Below are 17362 nucleotides of genomic sequence, written 5' to 3' on the forward strand. Positions count from 1 at the left end.
TAACAGCTTTCTGAAAAAGTCCTGAGTGGGGGCTGACAGTTTGTAAATTATTATGATACTTCTCAAACACAGAAGACTTGATAAAAATCAGTTTGAGGTATAAAGAAAGATTCTGGCAAATGTTTACTTAAAAACACAAATTCTTTTCTTTTGTTTTTTTTTTTTTTTTTTAGATTCATCAGATGGAAGTCTAAAAGCTTCTACATATCATGGGACAATAGATGTTTATGTCAGTCAATTAAGAAAAGTGGATCTGAAATCCCAGAAAGGTTAGCAAATTAAATTAAATATTTTTTCTGGCGGATTTTGATGTAAAAGAAAAGGAGATAAGGGTTTGTTTTGGGGCTTTTTTATCTATCTGTAAAAAAATCATTAAAATGTTACTAAAATATTATTAAAATACTTTATTTATTAAAATACAATAAGCTCTGTAAGGGACAAGAATACTTAAGATGGACTAAATGTGTTTGTGTTTTTCAATGTTTTTGGTTTTTTCTGGCAATATGCCCAGCAGAATTCTGCAGAGTTGTCTGGGGTTGCAGTGTTCCTTTGCCTTGAGCACAGTTTTCTCCATGATGCTGTATGTGCAGTGATAACTGACACACATACCTGTATTTTTCTTGCCTTTTGACTGAAATGTCCTAGTATGTTGAGTGGAGTGGAGAAAAACAAAAATGGGAGAGCCTTATATTACCATTTTCCCTTCATTTTCTCTCCTGCTTACTTGCTAAAATTTCTCTTCTTAGTTAAAAGCTCACACCTAAAGTTGAATTCATAGTTTTGCCATTCTGAACATATGATGCTGTAAATTACAGAGCCCTGAGTACATCTTGTTAATCCTAGTTTGGGGAAAAAAAAACCACCAAAAAACTCAAAATGCAAACAACAACCACAAAAAAATCCAAAACAAGCCAAAACACACTGCAGCATTTTTACACTTTATTTTAATGTCATGTCAGACACTTCAGATGGTTAATTTAAGTGTGGTATTTGGTCCACTTCTGTCTCCTGTGAAACAAAGCCTGTGCCCTGTTAAAACCTAATGGTTTCTCAAAATGGGACTCATGGTGTCAATGAATTGAAGTAATTTGTGCATCCTTCTGTACAATCTATTTTGGCTTCATTAGTACAAAGAAGTTTATTTTTATATTATTTCTTGGTTACCTTTAGTATCGCTTATTTTGCTAAGTTAATGTCTCTCTGAGCTAGAAGAAAAGAGGAATGTATTTAATAAAAGCTAATTAATGTTATTTTCAAAATATTTTCTACCATCTCTTCTGGCAGCACAGTTTAGTAAAGGCAAAGTTGAAGTTCTGTTTCTGTTTACCCTGTAAATTCAGAATAACTGCTGACAGCTGCAGTGTAGAAAATGTCCCACTTGTGATAAATGAGCTGCATGTGTGTCGGGTTTTATGAGTCATCACTGAGCAACTCTCCAAAGAGGACCCAAAGATGAAGACCTTTTCCCTTGCTTATTCTAAGGCTTTTGTGTATCCAGCAAAATGCAGGCCTAAATTATACTGGAAGTTATTTGTTCATCAGAACTGTCACAGGCAAGTGATTCTGCTGTGTCTAAATTGCTTAGCCAGGGTTGCTTTCTGGTGCTACTCAGCTGTGATTCTTACCATGTTCTGCTGAAGCTTCTGGGATGTATGTCAAGAAACTGTTTTATGTTTTTCTAAATGTTGAAATTGAGCAAAAACTAAGGAGCACATAAAAAGGAAGCGTATTCTGAATTTTTCAGGTTTTTGATCTAATGTGTAGGAGAGAGCTTTCAGACTTTGTGACTGAGTTATTCCAAAGATGACTAATGTGGGCAGGTTGGAGGCCCAGTGTCTGCCTTTGGTCTGATGCATAGATGCACATATTTAGGGGAAGCAGCAGTCAGAATTTCTGGTTTTAATCTCAAAGTAGAATTATTCAGGCCACCAAAGCTGCAGTTTTGCTACTAGTTTACATTTTAGTGATGCATAGTCTAAGCTGATAAATCAGTTTTGAGACTGCATCTGTTGGAGGATGTGAACAGCTGCCCTAAGCAGTAAAGCAAAGACAATTGCTAGAGTTCACAGTAAGTGAGCAGAGCTCATCCTTCCAGAGGAACAATTCTTTCATCTTGTGCCACACAGTGACTGGGTTATTTGTCAAGTCTGATGCTCTGTCCTTGCTCTGGAATGTCAATATACAACTAGAAGATGAACTTAAAGTCATAATGAGATAACTTAAAGTCATAATGTGAGATCTATTATATTTGCTTCCCCTGATAATTCCTGTAATAAGATCCTCTACCAAGACATTGCTAGAAGTGTATGTCACTATTTATTTTCCTGTCTGTGAAGGAAATCCTGTGATACCATTTTCTATATGTAACATACTCTGTTTATGATAAATGAAGATACTTTCATTTATCCTTTCAGTGACCAAAAAAAAGAGGTTACTGTTTTTGAAGACTTAAAAAAAAACCTGACAAAGCACAACCAAATGATGATTTGATTCAAGTTAGTGAAATAATGGACTATTTCATGCTTTGATCTCAGGGCTAAACTATCTTTCACTTAAATTTCTACCAGGTTCAATTACAGTCAAGGTACCTGCATCTCTCAAAGCCTATTTAGAGCTGTCTGGAAGAAAAGTGGATGTGAGCTCAGAGATCCAGTTAAAAGAAACACAGAGTGCCTCCAAAGATGATCATGTAACTCTAAGTGGTAAGGCTTACTAATCTTGGCTTCCAATAAATGTCTGTCTGGCCTAAGTCAAAGGCATCTACATTTCTTTATTAGTTTATTGCCCTTGGCAGCTGCTTGTTTAATCTGCTTCATGTTCAGATGTTTGCTTGTGCTGTTATACTCCCCATGTTACTGGATGACTTTAAAATTTTGTTTTTACATTCACATGACTTGTGAATATAATCAACTTCTTCTAACAAAAGGCTTAGAGCCAAATTTCTCCTTAGTGTTAGTCCAGTGGATCTGTGGGAGACAATCCAGAGCTGAATTTGACCCATGGCTTTGTTGGCTTAGAAAGTCACATAGACTTTCCTAGGCAATCTGTTATATTAAAAATATAACAATAAAAAAGAAATCTGTCTGTTTCTGAGTGAAAGTGGGGAATGAAAGGGGTATATGGCATATTTATAAATGTACAGTAGTGCAGGATAGGCTGAGAAATGATGAGTGGGAGATGAGAAGAGCAGAAGAAACTGGAGCTGGAGAAATAGAGAGAGTACATGGAAAGGTACCTGCAGTTACTGCAAGTATTCTTGTAAGGCATTTAAAACAGAACTTAGAATCCCAGGTCTTGCTGTTTCCTGCTTTAGGAAACAGTTGTACAATTCTCTGTCAGGGGGTGTATTTCTCTCCCACACTCCAGATGTGGCTATCTAGAAGTTAAGGCTGTTGCTTTTACCAATTACACAGTTTGCTCTAGAGAAAACATTAACTTGGTGTGTCTGAGGCCTCCAGCTCTGTGTTTGAATGTGTTATGTCAGTGTGACCTGCTCTGATAGCAGATGGGGTAAGGCTTTGAGTTTTAAACCTAAGAAAATATGCATAAAAACTCTTTTCCTCCCCCATGTAAGATGGGGATCTCAGAATCAGGAAAACATTGAAAGTGTAATTATATAATTTTAGTATGTAGCCTGCTTATATAGCTCTTCCTGCCTAGGAACAGTAACTAGCACTTAAATTTAGTAGTGCTTATTAAAAACAGTTTGTATAAAAACCATAATTAGAGGTTGTCAGGCTAGAAATCTGTGGAAGGACCCCAGATTCTAATGAGACTCAGTGTAATGAATCACCTCAGCAGTAAAACAAAAATTCACTTCCTCCCAGTGAATGAGGACCACCAGCCAATCAATCATCTTGCTACTTTGGCAACATTCAAGATAAGAGTGGTGTTTCAAATATACACAGCTGAATGACTTCTCTGGTTTCACAACCCAGTCAGTGTTTGTGTGGGACAGTCATCACTGAAGCAGATGCAATTTTTCAACCCACTGTTCTGTATGGAAACCATCTTGGCACTTGAGGCCAGAAACAGGAACTCTGATTAGTTAACTCTCAAATATACACGTCCCAAAGGCACAGACATCATCAAGAATTATGCAAAGGCAACAGCATTAGGCCAGTGATTATCAGTTGTTTAAAGAAGTTACAGCATTACATAAAAAGGGAAATACTTCCTCCTTCTATTTCTCTTTTCCTTACAGTGTATTCTTTCTGCACTTGCCCCCTTACTATCAACAATTGCTTCTTCCTAAACGTGATATTTGGTAATTTTCTAATACAATTTCTCTCTCCTGGGAGCATTATTCAGTGTTGAAGTTTCAGGTGCAAGGTCCATAGCTGTCCTGCTGTTGTGACTGAAGAAATGTAAAATAGAGAGTGAAGAGGGGCTTTGCCAAGTGGTTAAAAACTGAATCACAAGAGCATGGCGGTTTAAGAGTTTTATGCTTTTGACTTCAAAGATTAGTTTAAAAACAGATGATTTTTCAGAAAATCCAGTTCTCATGTGAATAACATGGGAACTGTGACCGTTTAGGAAGCTTTGCTTGCCTCTGGGAGTCTTTGAATGTGTTAAGAAGGCTGTCCAGTGGGAAGACGACAGGGCAGAGTTCTGTGACTTGGGTAAACATGCACTTATTCCTGCACTTTCCTGCTCTAGGAAAGCCTTCCCTCCTGCTTTAGAGCAGCTGTCATGTGCACCATCACCCCCACTCCCACACTGAGGGGGTCAGCACAGCTCAGCCCCACAAGCACTCACATCCAGGGCTTTGCCAGCTAGCCAAGGAATAGAGTGGGATTTGGTGAAAGCAAGGTGATGGAAGTCTGGAGTGAGTGCTCTAGAGACAGAGGGTGAGAGTGTGGAACTGGGTTTGTTCTTTTAGGAAAAGGGGACTTTCCTACAAAACTGAGACACTTGCTGAGAAAGGGAGGGAACTAGAGAGCAGTGACGGGGAGTTTGTATTCTTTGAAGTGATTTGCAAGGGCAAGGCATCTGTTTCCACTGGCATCAGTGGGTAGTCTTGAAAGCAATATGTATGCTATAATGAAATGTTACAAAAACAGAGTTCATGCTAAGCACTGGTCCAGCTTCCATCAGTGGAAGTGTTTGGCTGCCTTTAGAGTTCTTGAGTAATTCCAGTAATTTCTGATTGTAGTCATGTTAAGGTGTTCTTTCTTTTCCTTGGCAAGAAGAGAAGCCCTTCCTGCTCAATGTCTGCCTTCTCCCTGTTTCCAGGTGTGCCTGTGTTCTTAAATCTTATGCCTGTGGAGGTAATTAGCTGTAGGTGCTACATGTGGTAAGAGAAGGAGTAGCAGGCTAAAAAGTGTTAAATATTTAAGCAGAAAATGAATTTAAAAGACACTTATGTCAAAGGAGTTGCAGACATGTTGAAGGTCAAGGTTAAAGTTCATATTATTTTGATTTACATGCTTTTTAGGCCATTTTCCAATAAGTTAAGTTCTAAGTGAACAATTACCTGTGTAGTCCCAAGAGGAGCAATATTTAAATAATATCAGGAAACAATAGTGTTACACCATTGAAAACAAACAGCATATTAACATGATTGTTCTGCAAAACTCAAAATAATCCTTTGGCTTTACATGGCATTAGTAATATTTTACTGAAATGTGTCCAGTTTTGAGAACTGTGCTTCCAAACTGTAGAGTCTCTAAAGGAGAACATCTGATCAGAGTCCTGAAATCATGATTAACAAGAGAAGACTGAAAAGCTCTGGTTTTATCTCAAAAGAGAAGACAAAGGGAAAAGATGATGCATTTTTCTAGTACATAAGAAGTTGCTACAGAGAAATAAGGAAATAAATTGTTCTGTCAAGTGGCAATAGGACTAAAAATTATAACTTATGGTAAAGGAAACTTAGCTAAAGAGCAAGTTAAACTTCCTTGTAGCACTTGTCTGGGGGGCAGTAGGATGCCAGTACTGCAGGTTGTGAGACCAGGTGATGTGAGCATCTCAGACCAAATTCAGTGCTGCCCCAGGAGAGGCTTTCAGCCCTGTTTGCTCTTGTCCCAGCTTGATGTGACCATCTGCTCCCACCCCCTCCACAGTAGCAAAGGAATGTTATCAGGCATGTGGGTGGATGAGGACTGAAAGAAATGCAGCCACTGGACACACTTCAGCTACTTTGGTTGCCATCTTGTGTGTTGACCACTGTGAACTTGCTGGAAAATGTCTTGCAGTCATTCAGGGACTTATTTGAATCCTTGTAGCAAATGGTGTCAATTTCCAAACCTAATTGCCTGGAAAATAAACCATGTAAATCTCATCTCTGAGCGAGATGAGATGCCAGGGACTCGCCTGATTTTGGATGTTTCTCCATCCCTGCCCCAGTTCTAGTGCCGAGTTCATATCCAGTGGCAACCTTTCACCTGATGCCATCTGCTTGGTGCTGAGGAATCTTTTAACTTTGCAGGCACTTCATCTGGTTTGCAGCAGCTGTGTGAGTTTTAAAATGGTAAAAGTTCCACCGTGTCTCAGGTGCTCCTCGGAGGCTGTGGATGGTTGTTGTTGTTACTCTGTGTCCCTGGTTTTACCTTCTCAACTGGCAAACCTCTCTGTGTTTTTCTGCTCTTACACAAAGAGCATATGCTTTGGGAGTTATGGTTTTCTCCCAAGTTGAGACATACTTGCTCGCAGTTGTTGTGCTGAGCCAGCTGAGAGCAGTGTTCCTCTGAGCCATGCCTCTGGTGGCCATGCAGGTAACAGGACTCTCCCATGTTAATTCATGCTTCCCTTAGAGGTGAATACAGGACATGCAGAGGAAATCCCCCGTTGACTTCTCTAATTCCTTTTCCCCTGTGAAAATTTTCACATTGCCTCTACCTTCTGGGTTGATCAAGTATCCAATTATTCTTTTAAAACTGCAGACCTTCTTAGCTGGCCTTCTTCCCGTGCCTCTGGAGAGTCAGCCTGTCTGTAATTACCAGATTCCTTTGAAAAGATGGGCATTGTCACTTCTGTTCTATCTCTGACTTTTCAGGTTTCTCTTACTGACATCCTTCAGGTCTTCTCATCCTGCCTGGTTCTCCCCATAGATTGTGGTGAGAAGTCCCTTTCTCCTTACAACAATCATTCATTCAGGCATGCACTAAAATATTACAATTTTCACATCTGCCTGATGCTCCCTGCTGGAGCAAAGGGGATCTAGACAGATGTTTCCTGCCACCAGGAATAATTACTTCTCACTGTTCACTCAGTGGTCCCTGATACAGTAGTGCTGGGAGAGCAGCCTATGGAATACTGTGGCCTTCCCTTTAGGATTGCTTTAAGGCCAGTGTGCCAGAGGGGGCTGATTGCATGAGTCTCTTGTACCATGCACAAAGCTTTATGTGTTTAAGAGTCTTCATTATGAGAAATTCTGTATTCTTTGCTCCAAGGTAGTATCTGTGTTTTTAGCTGCCTGGAGTTCAAGGGTTGAATACAAACACAGCTGAAGGGGCAGTGAATAACGTGAGACCAGCAACTTGCCTTTAAAAGGGAAATAACTGAAAGAGCTTGTATTATGTCAGTCTGCTGAAACTTCAGGTTTTATCTGAAGCTTACCAGCTGCACAAGTGCTCCCAGTGTGCAGCTGTCTTGAGTTTGTTGCAGTCAGCATTGCAGTTCTGATCCCAGGAGTAACACTATCTGCTGTCATGCCCTCCCCTGTTTAGTCTGTTCTCAAGGCACTTCAGAACTTTCCTTCTTTCTTAGAAGCAGTTTTTATTGACTCTTGGCCACTAGAATTGAGTGGGAAGAGCTTTGTTTTATAATGTCCCTCTACACACTGCCCTCTGTGAAGCCTTGATCCTTAAGCAATATCTTAAAAAAAATAAACAAAGACCCAGGTTGTATCTGGAAAAGATTACATTCCTTCAAGTCAAATAGAAAGTTCATCCAACTTTTATTAAACACATTAGATGAGATGCTATCCTACAGATTTTTATTGGTTTCAGCTTGCATTCAACTCAAGCTGTTCACAACCTTTTGATGTATACCACAGTCCTAACGCTACCAATGAACAATGCTTAAAATATGATCCTCTTGTGTTTTGTGGTATGAAAATAGAGCTCTCAACTTCTCCAGTCTCCAGGAAGGCAAGTAAATAAACAGTGCTTGACTGTAAAGTTTTGCAAAGGTGTTACCTTCCTTTAAACACCACACACTGGGGAGGAGGAAAAAACACACCCTTTTTCCAGGGCTTTAAATTGAAAGGTGTACACAGCCTAGCAGTGTATCTGTCTTCTCCTGAACTCATGCTGCTGTCTTGACTGGTAGATTTGAAATTAATTCTCCCCCCCTATTCTCAGTCCAGGAGGCTGTTTGCTTTTGTGATTTAATCAAGCTAGTAAAGTCTTTGTCAAAATCCACGTAGGTTCTCTTGGTATTCAGAGTACAAGCAGTGAGTACAGTTAAGACCCAAGCAGTGATCAAAAGGTCTCCAACTAAACCTTGTTGCTTGATTAGTGCCTCATACAGAAAGCTATTGAAATATAGGAAATAATTTTGAACCTCCTACTAGTAATGGGCTTAATAACCTTAATATTTGCCTCACAGGCAAATTTCCAGAAGTGTAAGAACAAAACTTTTTTCTGCATTCACATAGCAAAAACAAAATGAGAAACAGAGGTCAGACAAACTCAGCTTTAAAATGGCGCTTGTAAATTTGTTCCTGTGTTCCCTAAACTCTTCTTTAATTTTTTTGCCAAGGTGTTAAGCAGTGCATGAAACCATTTGCAGCACACCAGATTCTGTGCTTCAGTGTTTGTTTCTTCCACAGAAGTACAATCCATAGTCACAAAAATATGAGAGAGAGGAACTGGGACCAAGCACTCCAATATGCACTTTCTGGAAATATATCTCTGCCCTGCATTTATTGTGTGCTCTCTCCCTATGAGAAAAACCTGTATTTTTAGTGTTCTACAGCTCTGTTAAAGGATCAGCTGAAATTTTCCTTTATACTACTTTGTTCAATTTCTTGTCATCTGGAGGCTGCTTCCTGTTTAAAAACCAGACTGATGAAATGCTTTAAGTGCTATCTATGCTTAAGTGACAGATTCTGCTTTAGTTTTTGTTCTATACTCTCTAATACAATACTATTGAAAATCAGCGATTCAGGAAAGCTTTCAGGAACTGAACTTTCAAATTTTAATGGATTCCATATACAACACATTAGTCCAACTTGGTGATTCATCACAGATTTAAGTCTGCAATCAGATGAGTAGAGGATTCTGCTTTACTGTAGGCATGGTACTGACACTGAGTGTGGTTGAGACTGTTGCTGTCTGGAGCAATGAGGAGTGCAGAAATTGTACTAAGACATCCCCCTGGAGACACCTGAAGGCATGTTGTAGTCTGATAACAAGGGACACTGAAGTGACTCTGACATTGTTGGACTCCTCTGAGAGCTCCGTACTTCCAAACCATACTCAGCCTGTTGTGAATTGCTGTGGGCTTGGCCCATGAACTTAAATGAATCCCACTTAGAGCTGCTAAAGCACTGAAACACTATTGAAAGGTTCTGGCACACAGGCCTGAGTTGTGGAAACCAACGCAGTGATGTCAGTTGGAGTTTTGCCACTGTTTCTGCTGTGGCCAAAATTTAATTTCAGCTGTGTTACAGGTCAGAGCAGAGCGGAGCATGTTTGCAAAATTGGTTCAGAATCTGCTTCCCTGCCATACCTCTTGCTATTCCAGGCTCAAATTATTCTAAACTTAGAATACACACAGTTAAATGAACACTAAAGCAATAATAAATGATACTTTGCAAAGATAAACCAAAGTGAAGGTTGATCTTGTGATAAGGGCACTGATTTGGGACTTTAAAGATCCCAGTTTAATTCCCAATATGGACACAAATCTTTTGTATAAATTTGGAAGGTCACTTATTCTCTTTTGGCCTCAGTTTCTTAATTATAAAATGAGACTGAGTTGAACTCTCTTCTTTGTTATACAGTGAGCTTTTCAGAGCATGACTGTGAATATGAAGTTAATGTGAAACATGTAAGAAGACAGATACCTCAGGGTTGTGGGGGTTTTTTTAGGCCATTATCATAAGGAAATAATGTCCAGGCATCTGGACAATCAGGTCTTACCATGTCCCTTAAAATCTTTGAAATTATTTATCCAGATCAGTATCTCATGAAGAATCATGGTTTAACCAGGACTGGCTAATGAGCACCAGGTTGCCACTCACACCCCATGGGGGAGACAAGGAGAAAAGTAAAAGTGAGAAAAGTCATGGTTGGGATAAAGAGACTTTGAGATTAAGACAATTTGATGGATAAAGCAAAAGCTGTGCACACAAGCCAAGCAAAAGAAGGGATTCTTTCACTACTTCCCAGGGCAGGCAGGTGTTCAGCCATCCCCAGGAAAGCAGGACTGTACCTCATGTAACAGGTACTGGGTCAGACAAATGCCATCACTCTGAATGTCCCCTGCTGCTCCTTCTGCCAGCTCTGATACAGAACAGGACACCATACAATTCAGAACATCCCTTTGGTCATTTGGGGTCAACTGTCCTGGTTCTGTCCCCTCCCAGCTTGTTGTGCACCCCCAGCCTCCTCACTGGCAGGGCAGTATTAGAAGAAAAGGTCTTGATGCTCTGAAAGGGCCACTCAGAAATAACAAATTTTATATATTATCAACACTATTTTCATCAGTGTTGGTCCATCCTAGCTACTATAAAAAAAAATAACCCTCTCCCAGGGAAAACCAGTACATGTAGGGTTTGTGTGGCAAGGTTGTGGTAGTGGGGGTGCTCCAGGGGTGGCTTCTGTTAGAAACTGCCAGAAGCTTCCCCTGTGTCCTGCAGAGCCAGCACCAACCTGCTCCAAGGTAGACCCACCACTGGCCAGGGCTGAACCCATTAGTGATGCTGAATAACACAGTTAAAGAGGAAAAACCCTACTGCACACCAGCAGCTGGAGAGAGGAATGAAAATATGTGAGAGAAACAGCCCTGCTGTGTGGAGGCCAGTGCAGAAGCAGGGGCAGGAGGTGCTCCAGAGGCCAGAGTAGAGATTTATCTGCAGGGGAGCAGAGATTGACCTGCAGCTTGTGGAGGGCTCCATGTCAGAGTAGGGGAAGAGCATCAGGAGCTCTCCTTCTGCAGAGGAAGGAGTGGCAGAGATAATGTGTGAACTGACCAAACCCCATTCTCCATCCCCCTGTGCCTCTGGTGGGGAGGAAGTAGAGAAATCAGCAGTGAAATTAAGCCTGGAGCAAAGGGAGGGGTGAGTGGGATATGTTTTTAAGATTTGGCTTTATTTTTTATTATCCTTCTCTGAGTTGATTGAGAGTAAATGAAATTAATTTTTTCCCCAAGTCAAATCTGTTTTCCCTGTGACAGTAACTGCTGACTGAACTCTCCCTGTCCTTATCTTGATCCCTGAGCTTCTTGTTATATTTTCTCTACCCTGTTCATTGCAGGAGGAGAGTGGTAGAGTGGCTTTGGTAGGTACCTGACAGCCAGCCAGGGTCAACCCACCATAACACATTTCTTAGCTTAGAATAAAAAGTGCAGTACTATATAATAAAAACCACTACTCTATTGTAAAGATGAATTATGGGAAAGTAGATTAATGTAAAGAAACTGTATCAAGAAGGAAATGTCTCTGCTAAAAGTACACAAATGTTACCAAATAAAAGTGCTATAAGTGCTTCCAGGGAGCTTGGAAAAAATGGCAATGTGAAGATGATATGTTTATTGTGTGTCAAATTAAACTAAGACAACTCTCTTTTCCAGGTCACATGAATCAAAGGGATGAAACAGACAAATGGATTAAGGCTGACACACAAAATGGCAAAGTGTGTCTTAAAAGCCAAAGCTGGATCCAGTCTGTCAAGCTGAAGAGTTCTTAAAGATGAAATAGCCCAAAGAGATTAAATCAAGAAACTACAAAGGAACATTTCTGTAAAATTATGAAAAGTTTTGGATGAATATTAATATAAAAGAGAAACTATTAAAAATGAGAGCATTTTAACCCAAGATTTGCCTGTGACAGTGCTGGTGCTAAACAGTCTGGTTTACTTTTAGTGCCTTTTAGGAATGAGATGATCTTCCATATTCAGAATTCATATAACTTGACCCATTTACCCTATCAGTTTAAAAGCTGGTAGCTTTCAAACAAAAGTTTGGAGTTGTCATTTAAAAATTTTAAAAAGCATTTTCAACACTTCCAAGATGGCATGCTTTACAAGCTCTGTTTAATATTTTTAAATTAAATGTCGCAATTCTGTGGGAATTCTGCTGGTTTATGCAAATCACAGAGAATTTTCTTCAACCAAATTGTATCATGGATAGGAAAAAATCACTTTCAGTATGGTTCTTATGTGGTCTTTTCATTTGGTGTTTGAACCCTGAGCAGTTTCTGCCTGGGTGATTGGAACTTTCTGTGTAAAAATACTTCTGTGAAACGGCAGTACTTGCTCTGTGTCATCCTGAACTTCTGGTTTGTGGCTAGAAAGAAGAACTCCAGCTTTGTCTACCGCTGCTCATCTGCAAAGAAAAGCTTTTAAAATAAATAAAAGTGCCATAGATCTGGCTGATTTCAAGGAGGAGCATCCTCCACCTGGACCACAGGGGAGAGTCCACCTGAGCATTCCCCTGCAGGAGAAGCTGCCATAGAAGGGAAGTGTTGCCCTCGTGGCTGAGCTGGAATCTCTTTGTTTGCTCCATCTGCAGTGACTGAGAGCCCTGTCCTGCAAAGCTGCCCTGGGAGGCAGGAGGGCTGAGGGGAGCAGGGAGGTCTGCACAAGAGCAGCTCTGATTTTTGTGGAGGGTTCTGTGTTACTGTAAAACGAGCACACAGTAAAGTAAATGGGGCTTTTAAAAGCCTTTCCATGCATCTCTATGGCACCTAATGAAAGGAGTAGTGAAATTTGTGTTTTAAGCTAAATGTCAGAATCCCTGCCAGCTGAGGGGATGGTGAGGAGCAGGAGAGAATTCAGACTGCCAGGCTTTAAGTTTTGTGTATAAGTGTATGTTCTTTAGGTCATAATGGTACATTATGAAATTAACCTCAGGCTTTAAGTTTTGTCTATAAGTGTATGTTCTTTAGGTCATAATGGTACATTATGAAATTAACTTCTTTGCCACAGGATTCCCCAGGAGATATAATTGCCCCTGGCTAATGGACTTCAAGAGTCAAGGGCAGCATATCTACTGTAATTAAAACTTCCTGTTTATTGTTGTGTGTACTGCTTGTTGAGATGAGGTGGGCACTGATGCATGTGACAAATTATATGTATTTTTAATATAAACACTAATATATAAAACATAATAGTATTACTATAAAGGCATTACAATATTTTTAGATATTAGTTATTATATTTTTAGAAGTTACAAAATTAATAAATTATAATTATTTTGGATATCCAGAAAAATATTCGAAACTAATGATTTCTATGACCTACTGCAGTCAAAGTGAAAAAAGCACCTCAAAATTCACACCACATGAAAACAGTCTAGTAGGTATTTCACAAGATTGAATCCATTTAATGGTCCCATTATTCACCTGAAATACAAAGCCTGTCAGTCTCTGAGATTGAGGTTGTGTTTTTTGAGACTGCTGCATCAGCAAAAATTTAAGGGAGAACATAGTAAGGAAACATGTTATTTGTTCCATATTCAAAAGAAAGCAAACTCAAGACTTTGAATTCATCAATTTTCTAAATCTAGCAGGAACTAAACATCAGACTTGTTTAGTTACTTGCTTAAAGAAGTTTAAATCAGCCAGCAGAAAAATTGTGCTACCACTAAAGCTACTGATTATATTCATTCCAAGATAAAACATGTTGAGACCAGCTAGAATGTTAATATAAAGGTCAAGAATGAGTTGAAAAAGGACAAACCCTTCCTTATGAGTTTCCCCAAAGGCATTGAACAATGTCTTGTTCTGCTCTAATGAGGTGAAACTGTATTTTTCTCTAGACAAGGGAAGATAAGTAGGTTATCAGCAATTAGAATTTGAATGGCAAATCCCTTGTGTGCCCATATATCTTTTTTTGTCCATTTGATGAGAAGACATTCTTGTAACTGGAACAAATTTATACTCTAACACTTTTTTCATCTGTGCTCCCTTTAACTTGGTTCTCCTGCTCTCTCAGCTGCCAGCCAGCCCCCAGTTCAGACCTGCAGACACGAGCATCAGCTTGTTCAGAGAGCTGGACTCAGCCCAAGAGGGTTTTATGAGAATGAGGGCTCTGGGTGCACAAGTGACTGTTGGGAAGTGGAGAACTGTGCTTAACTGTATGGGTGTAGTTGTGTATTAAAGAATCTGTAGTCACTGCCTACTCACTGCTCTCAACTCCTCAAGAAGGCTGCACTTGATGAGTACCAGCCACATCAAGTGTGAAGTTCTCTGGGGAGTCAGTGTTTATGTCCTGGAGAGGACCTTCATGGCAAACAAATCCTCCAACACATGCAGATTTATTCATTGCTTACTCTGCACGGGACTACAAAAACTTTCATTATTGAAAGATGAAGACAGCTTGAATCAACATCTGAGGGTTAGCAGTGCTGTCTGAGTGCAGCTGTCTTGCTTGAAGGCATTCATACTCCTGTGAGAAAGATTTGCTATGCTTCTTTACTAATGCAACAAATAGCCTTTTATTAAAGTGTGATTAGTTTTAAGAAAAAATAACAGTGGTGTTTTCATACTCTAGAGAAAAGCCCTTGAACTGTAGAGATGCTGCACAATTTGTTCATTTTTCATTTTGAAGAATTTGTTTTTTCAGGCTCTGATCTGTGTTTTTTGGTGAAGGTGGTTATGTTGCCATCCCAGACATATTAAGCCAGGAAGGCTGGTCAGCATCATTATGTTCCTGTTTCTCCAGTTCAGCTGTGTCTTTCAAGACAGCTTGTCTGCAACAAGAGTTTAAAAATAATAATGACAAAACTTTTCAGAGGCGGTTTTTACAAGGAACACTAAAAACATTTTAATGAGGAAAAGTTCTTTGTTTTAACTAAAGCTATCAATATTATAAGGGTGTTGAGGAAAGTAAACCAGAAGATAATTGGTTAGGTCATAGAGTCACAGAATGATTTGCGTTGGAAGAGGTCTCTGGAGAGTGTTTCAACCTGATGTTGCTTTAAATGTATCCAGCTATTCCAGGTGAGTCATGGCTTTGCCAGATGAGTTCTGAATATCTTTAGGGATGAAGGTTGTACAGTCTCTGGGATCTTCAACAGTTTGGCCAGCTTCCTGGTTAAAAAAATTAAAGTTTCCTTGTAGTCAGAATCAGAACTTTATATATGCCACTTGTCCTATCAGTGCACCTTTGACAATTGTCTGGCTCTGTCTTGTCTTCTGTATGCTCTGATGAGAGTTAGAGACAGCAATAAGTTCTCCTCCATCTCGAATCTTCTCCTGAGACTTAGCAAAGCAATTCTCTGAAGGTTCTTCATTCATCACATGCTCCAGCACTTTAATGGTCTTTGTGGGCTTTATCCACACTTTCTCTAGTGTGCCAGCATCTGCCTGAACACACATCTGAGAGGGTGATGCCACTGAAATAATAACAATCTCTTTGAAAGAAAATATAAAACCAAACAAGATAAATAAACCAGTTACATCCAAAGGTATTACAGCATTTCCAAGATGTTTTCTCATAGCTCTGTAGGAAGGCTGTAGTTACTGCACAGGTCCCTCTCTCTGTTTTTCTATTTGAACCAGTGTCTGTGGCACCTCCAAGTATTTTTACCCTTTCTTCATTCACCTTCTGCTTGCTTTTTGGCCAGCCTCTACTGTAGGTGTCTTCTGTCACCCACTTCCTTTAACATGTATTGTTTCAGAAATGGAATTGAGTACACGATGGACAGTGCCACAGGAGCCTTATGGTTACCTGCATTTACTGGCACTGGCTCTGCCCCAAGGCTGTGTTTTGGAGTTTCTGTGAGAGCTGAACCAGAAGGGAGTTGTCTGTGATGCCCAAACCTACCCATAACCCCTCAGATCCCCTTCAACATTTTGTGGCCACTGCCCTTTTGCAGAATTAGAACACCAAACTAATAAACTAGATCAAAATTTGAGAAAATCAGGCCTCCTGAGTGAGACACTCTAAAATAAGGAGAGCAACTCTCCCTTCTTTTTCGGCAGTGTCAATCCAGCAATTTTCATTACCTTCCCAAGCTGAAGAAACGGAACCCACCACTTGCAGTCTTGTGAATGTCTCTTTCTTTCCATGCCTTGTGTGACCTGGCTGCCAGCCCAGGCCCACTGAGCAGAGCACCCTCCTGCCAGCTCTGCTCTCCAGAAACCCCCCTGTGCTGAGCGGGCTCCAGAGCTCCTGGGGAAGAGCCAACTCTGCAGCTCCCATCCTCTCCAGGAGATTCAACCTGATCTGGTGTGTCACAGCCACAGCAAGGCAGGCTTTCTCCCTGCTGGCCAACTCCTAAGCTCTGGAAAAATATAATATACAGCATCCAGACAATACTGGGAAAAAATCCAAATTGAAGTGCTCTGTTATCTGCCAATAATGTTGCTACAGTGTTTTTTGTGTTTGTTTCCCAAAGTGGAAATGTTGGAGATGGTTACAAGGGGCAGATGTGCCCAGCTATAATGCTTGCACCACTAGAGCAGGAAAGGGGAAGTGGGCAGGAGTGGAAAAGGGACAGAATTAGTGAAGCAAGAAGGGCTTGTTTTCAACCACTGCAGGATATTTTTTTTTATAAAATGTCCAACACTGACACACTCTATGAACCACAGGAACACAAGGCTGCATCTGTTTTTATATTAGGGAGGCCTGTGCCATTGAGGAATGTGTGCACAATTTATATGAGCTATAAGCTCTGACCTATAAAAAATCAACTCATCCAAGTCCAAATTCCTGTTTTTCATGGAAACTGCAATGTATAGCGGCTGTCTGAAGCATGTATGAGGGGAGCTGTTACTACTTCTTTGGAAACTTATGATGTCCCAATGCCTGGAGCTACAGTTGAGTGGTTTGCCAGAAACAGCCATTCATTAATCATCAACACATGGTAAAAAGATTGTTTATTTAAGATATACTGTACTATGATAGAGCCTGATTATTTTATTTATTTATTTATTTACTGTCTTAAATGAGCCAATTGATGAATAAAAGTCTTTCAGCCAATAATTACAGTTATCTTTGGCAAACCAACTATCTCTTGTTATAAGTCAGACAAAAGTACTGGCCCAAACACAGGGCTTGAGCAGCACTGGAATACCTAATTGAATCCTTACCCAAAGTTTGAATCCATTTTACTGACAGGGGGTAACTGGGAAATAGAGTTCTGCAACATGGTCTGAATCCTGAGCCATTCCAAAATTCAACAATTTTTCGGAATCACAGAATGTGCAGAATTGGAAGGAACCCACCAGGATCATCAAGTCCAACTC

General features: G+C 40.1%; 2 protein-coding genes across 2 annotated transcripts in view; one reads left to right on the forward strand and one right to left on the reverse strand.

The window, feature by feature from the left end:
• Nucleotides 1-13382, forward strand: part of FAM185A (family with sequence similarity 185 member A) — a 40204-nt gene extending 26822 nt beyond the window's left edge. Inside the window, exons 8-11 of the mRNA XM_039723722.1 lie at nt 174-269; nt 2568-2702; nt 11743-12990; nt 13058-13382. Of these exons, the coding sequence (XP_039579656.1) occupies nt 174-269; nt 2568-2702; nt 11743-11858 (347 nt within the window). The 3' untranslated portion in view covers nt 11859-12990; nt 13058-13382. The remainder of the gene's footprint in view (nt 1-173; nt 270-2567; nt 2703-11742; nt 12991-13057) is intronic.
• A 137-nt stretch (nt 13383-13519) lies between these two features.
• Nucleotides 13520-17362, reverse strand: part of FBXL13 (F-box and leucine rich repeat protein 13) — a 40683-nt gene continuing 36840 nt past the window's right edge. The window contains 2 exon segments of the mRNA XM_039723723.1: nt 13520-14789; nt 14792-14862. Of these exon segments, the coding sequence (XP_039579657.1) occupies nt 14710-14789; nt 14792-14862 (151 nt within the window). The 3' untranslated portion in view covers nt 13520-14709.

Source organism: Passer montanus, unplaced genomic scaffold (assembly GCF_014805655.1).
Source record: "Passer montanus isolate IOZ18808 unplaced genomic scaffold, ASM1480565v1 scaffold50, whole genome shotgun sequence".
In the NCBI taxonomy this organism is placed as follows: Eukaryota; Metazoa; Chordata; class Aves; order Passeriformes; family Passeridae; genus Passer; species Passer montanus.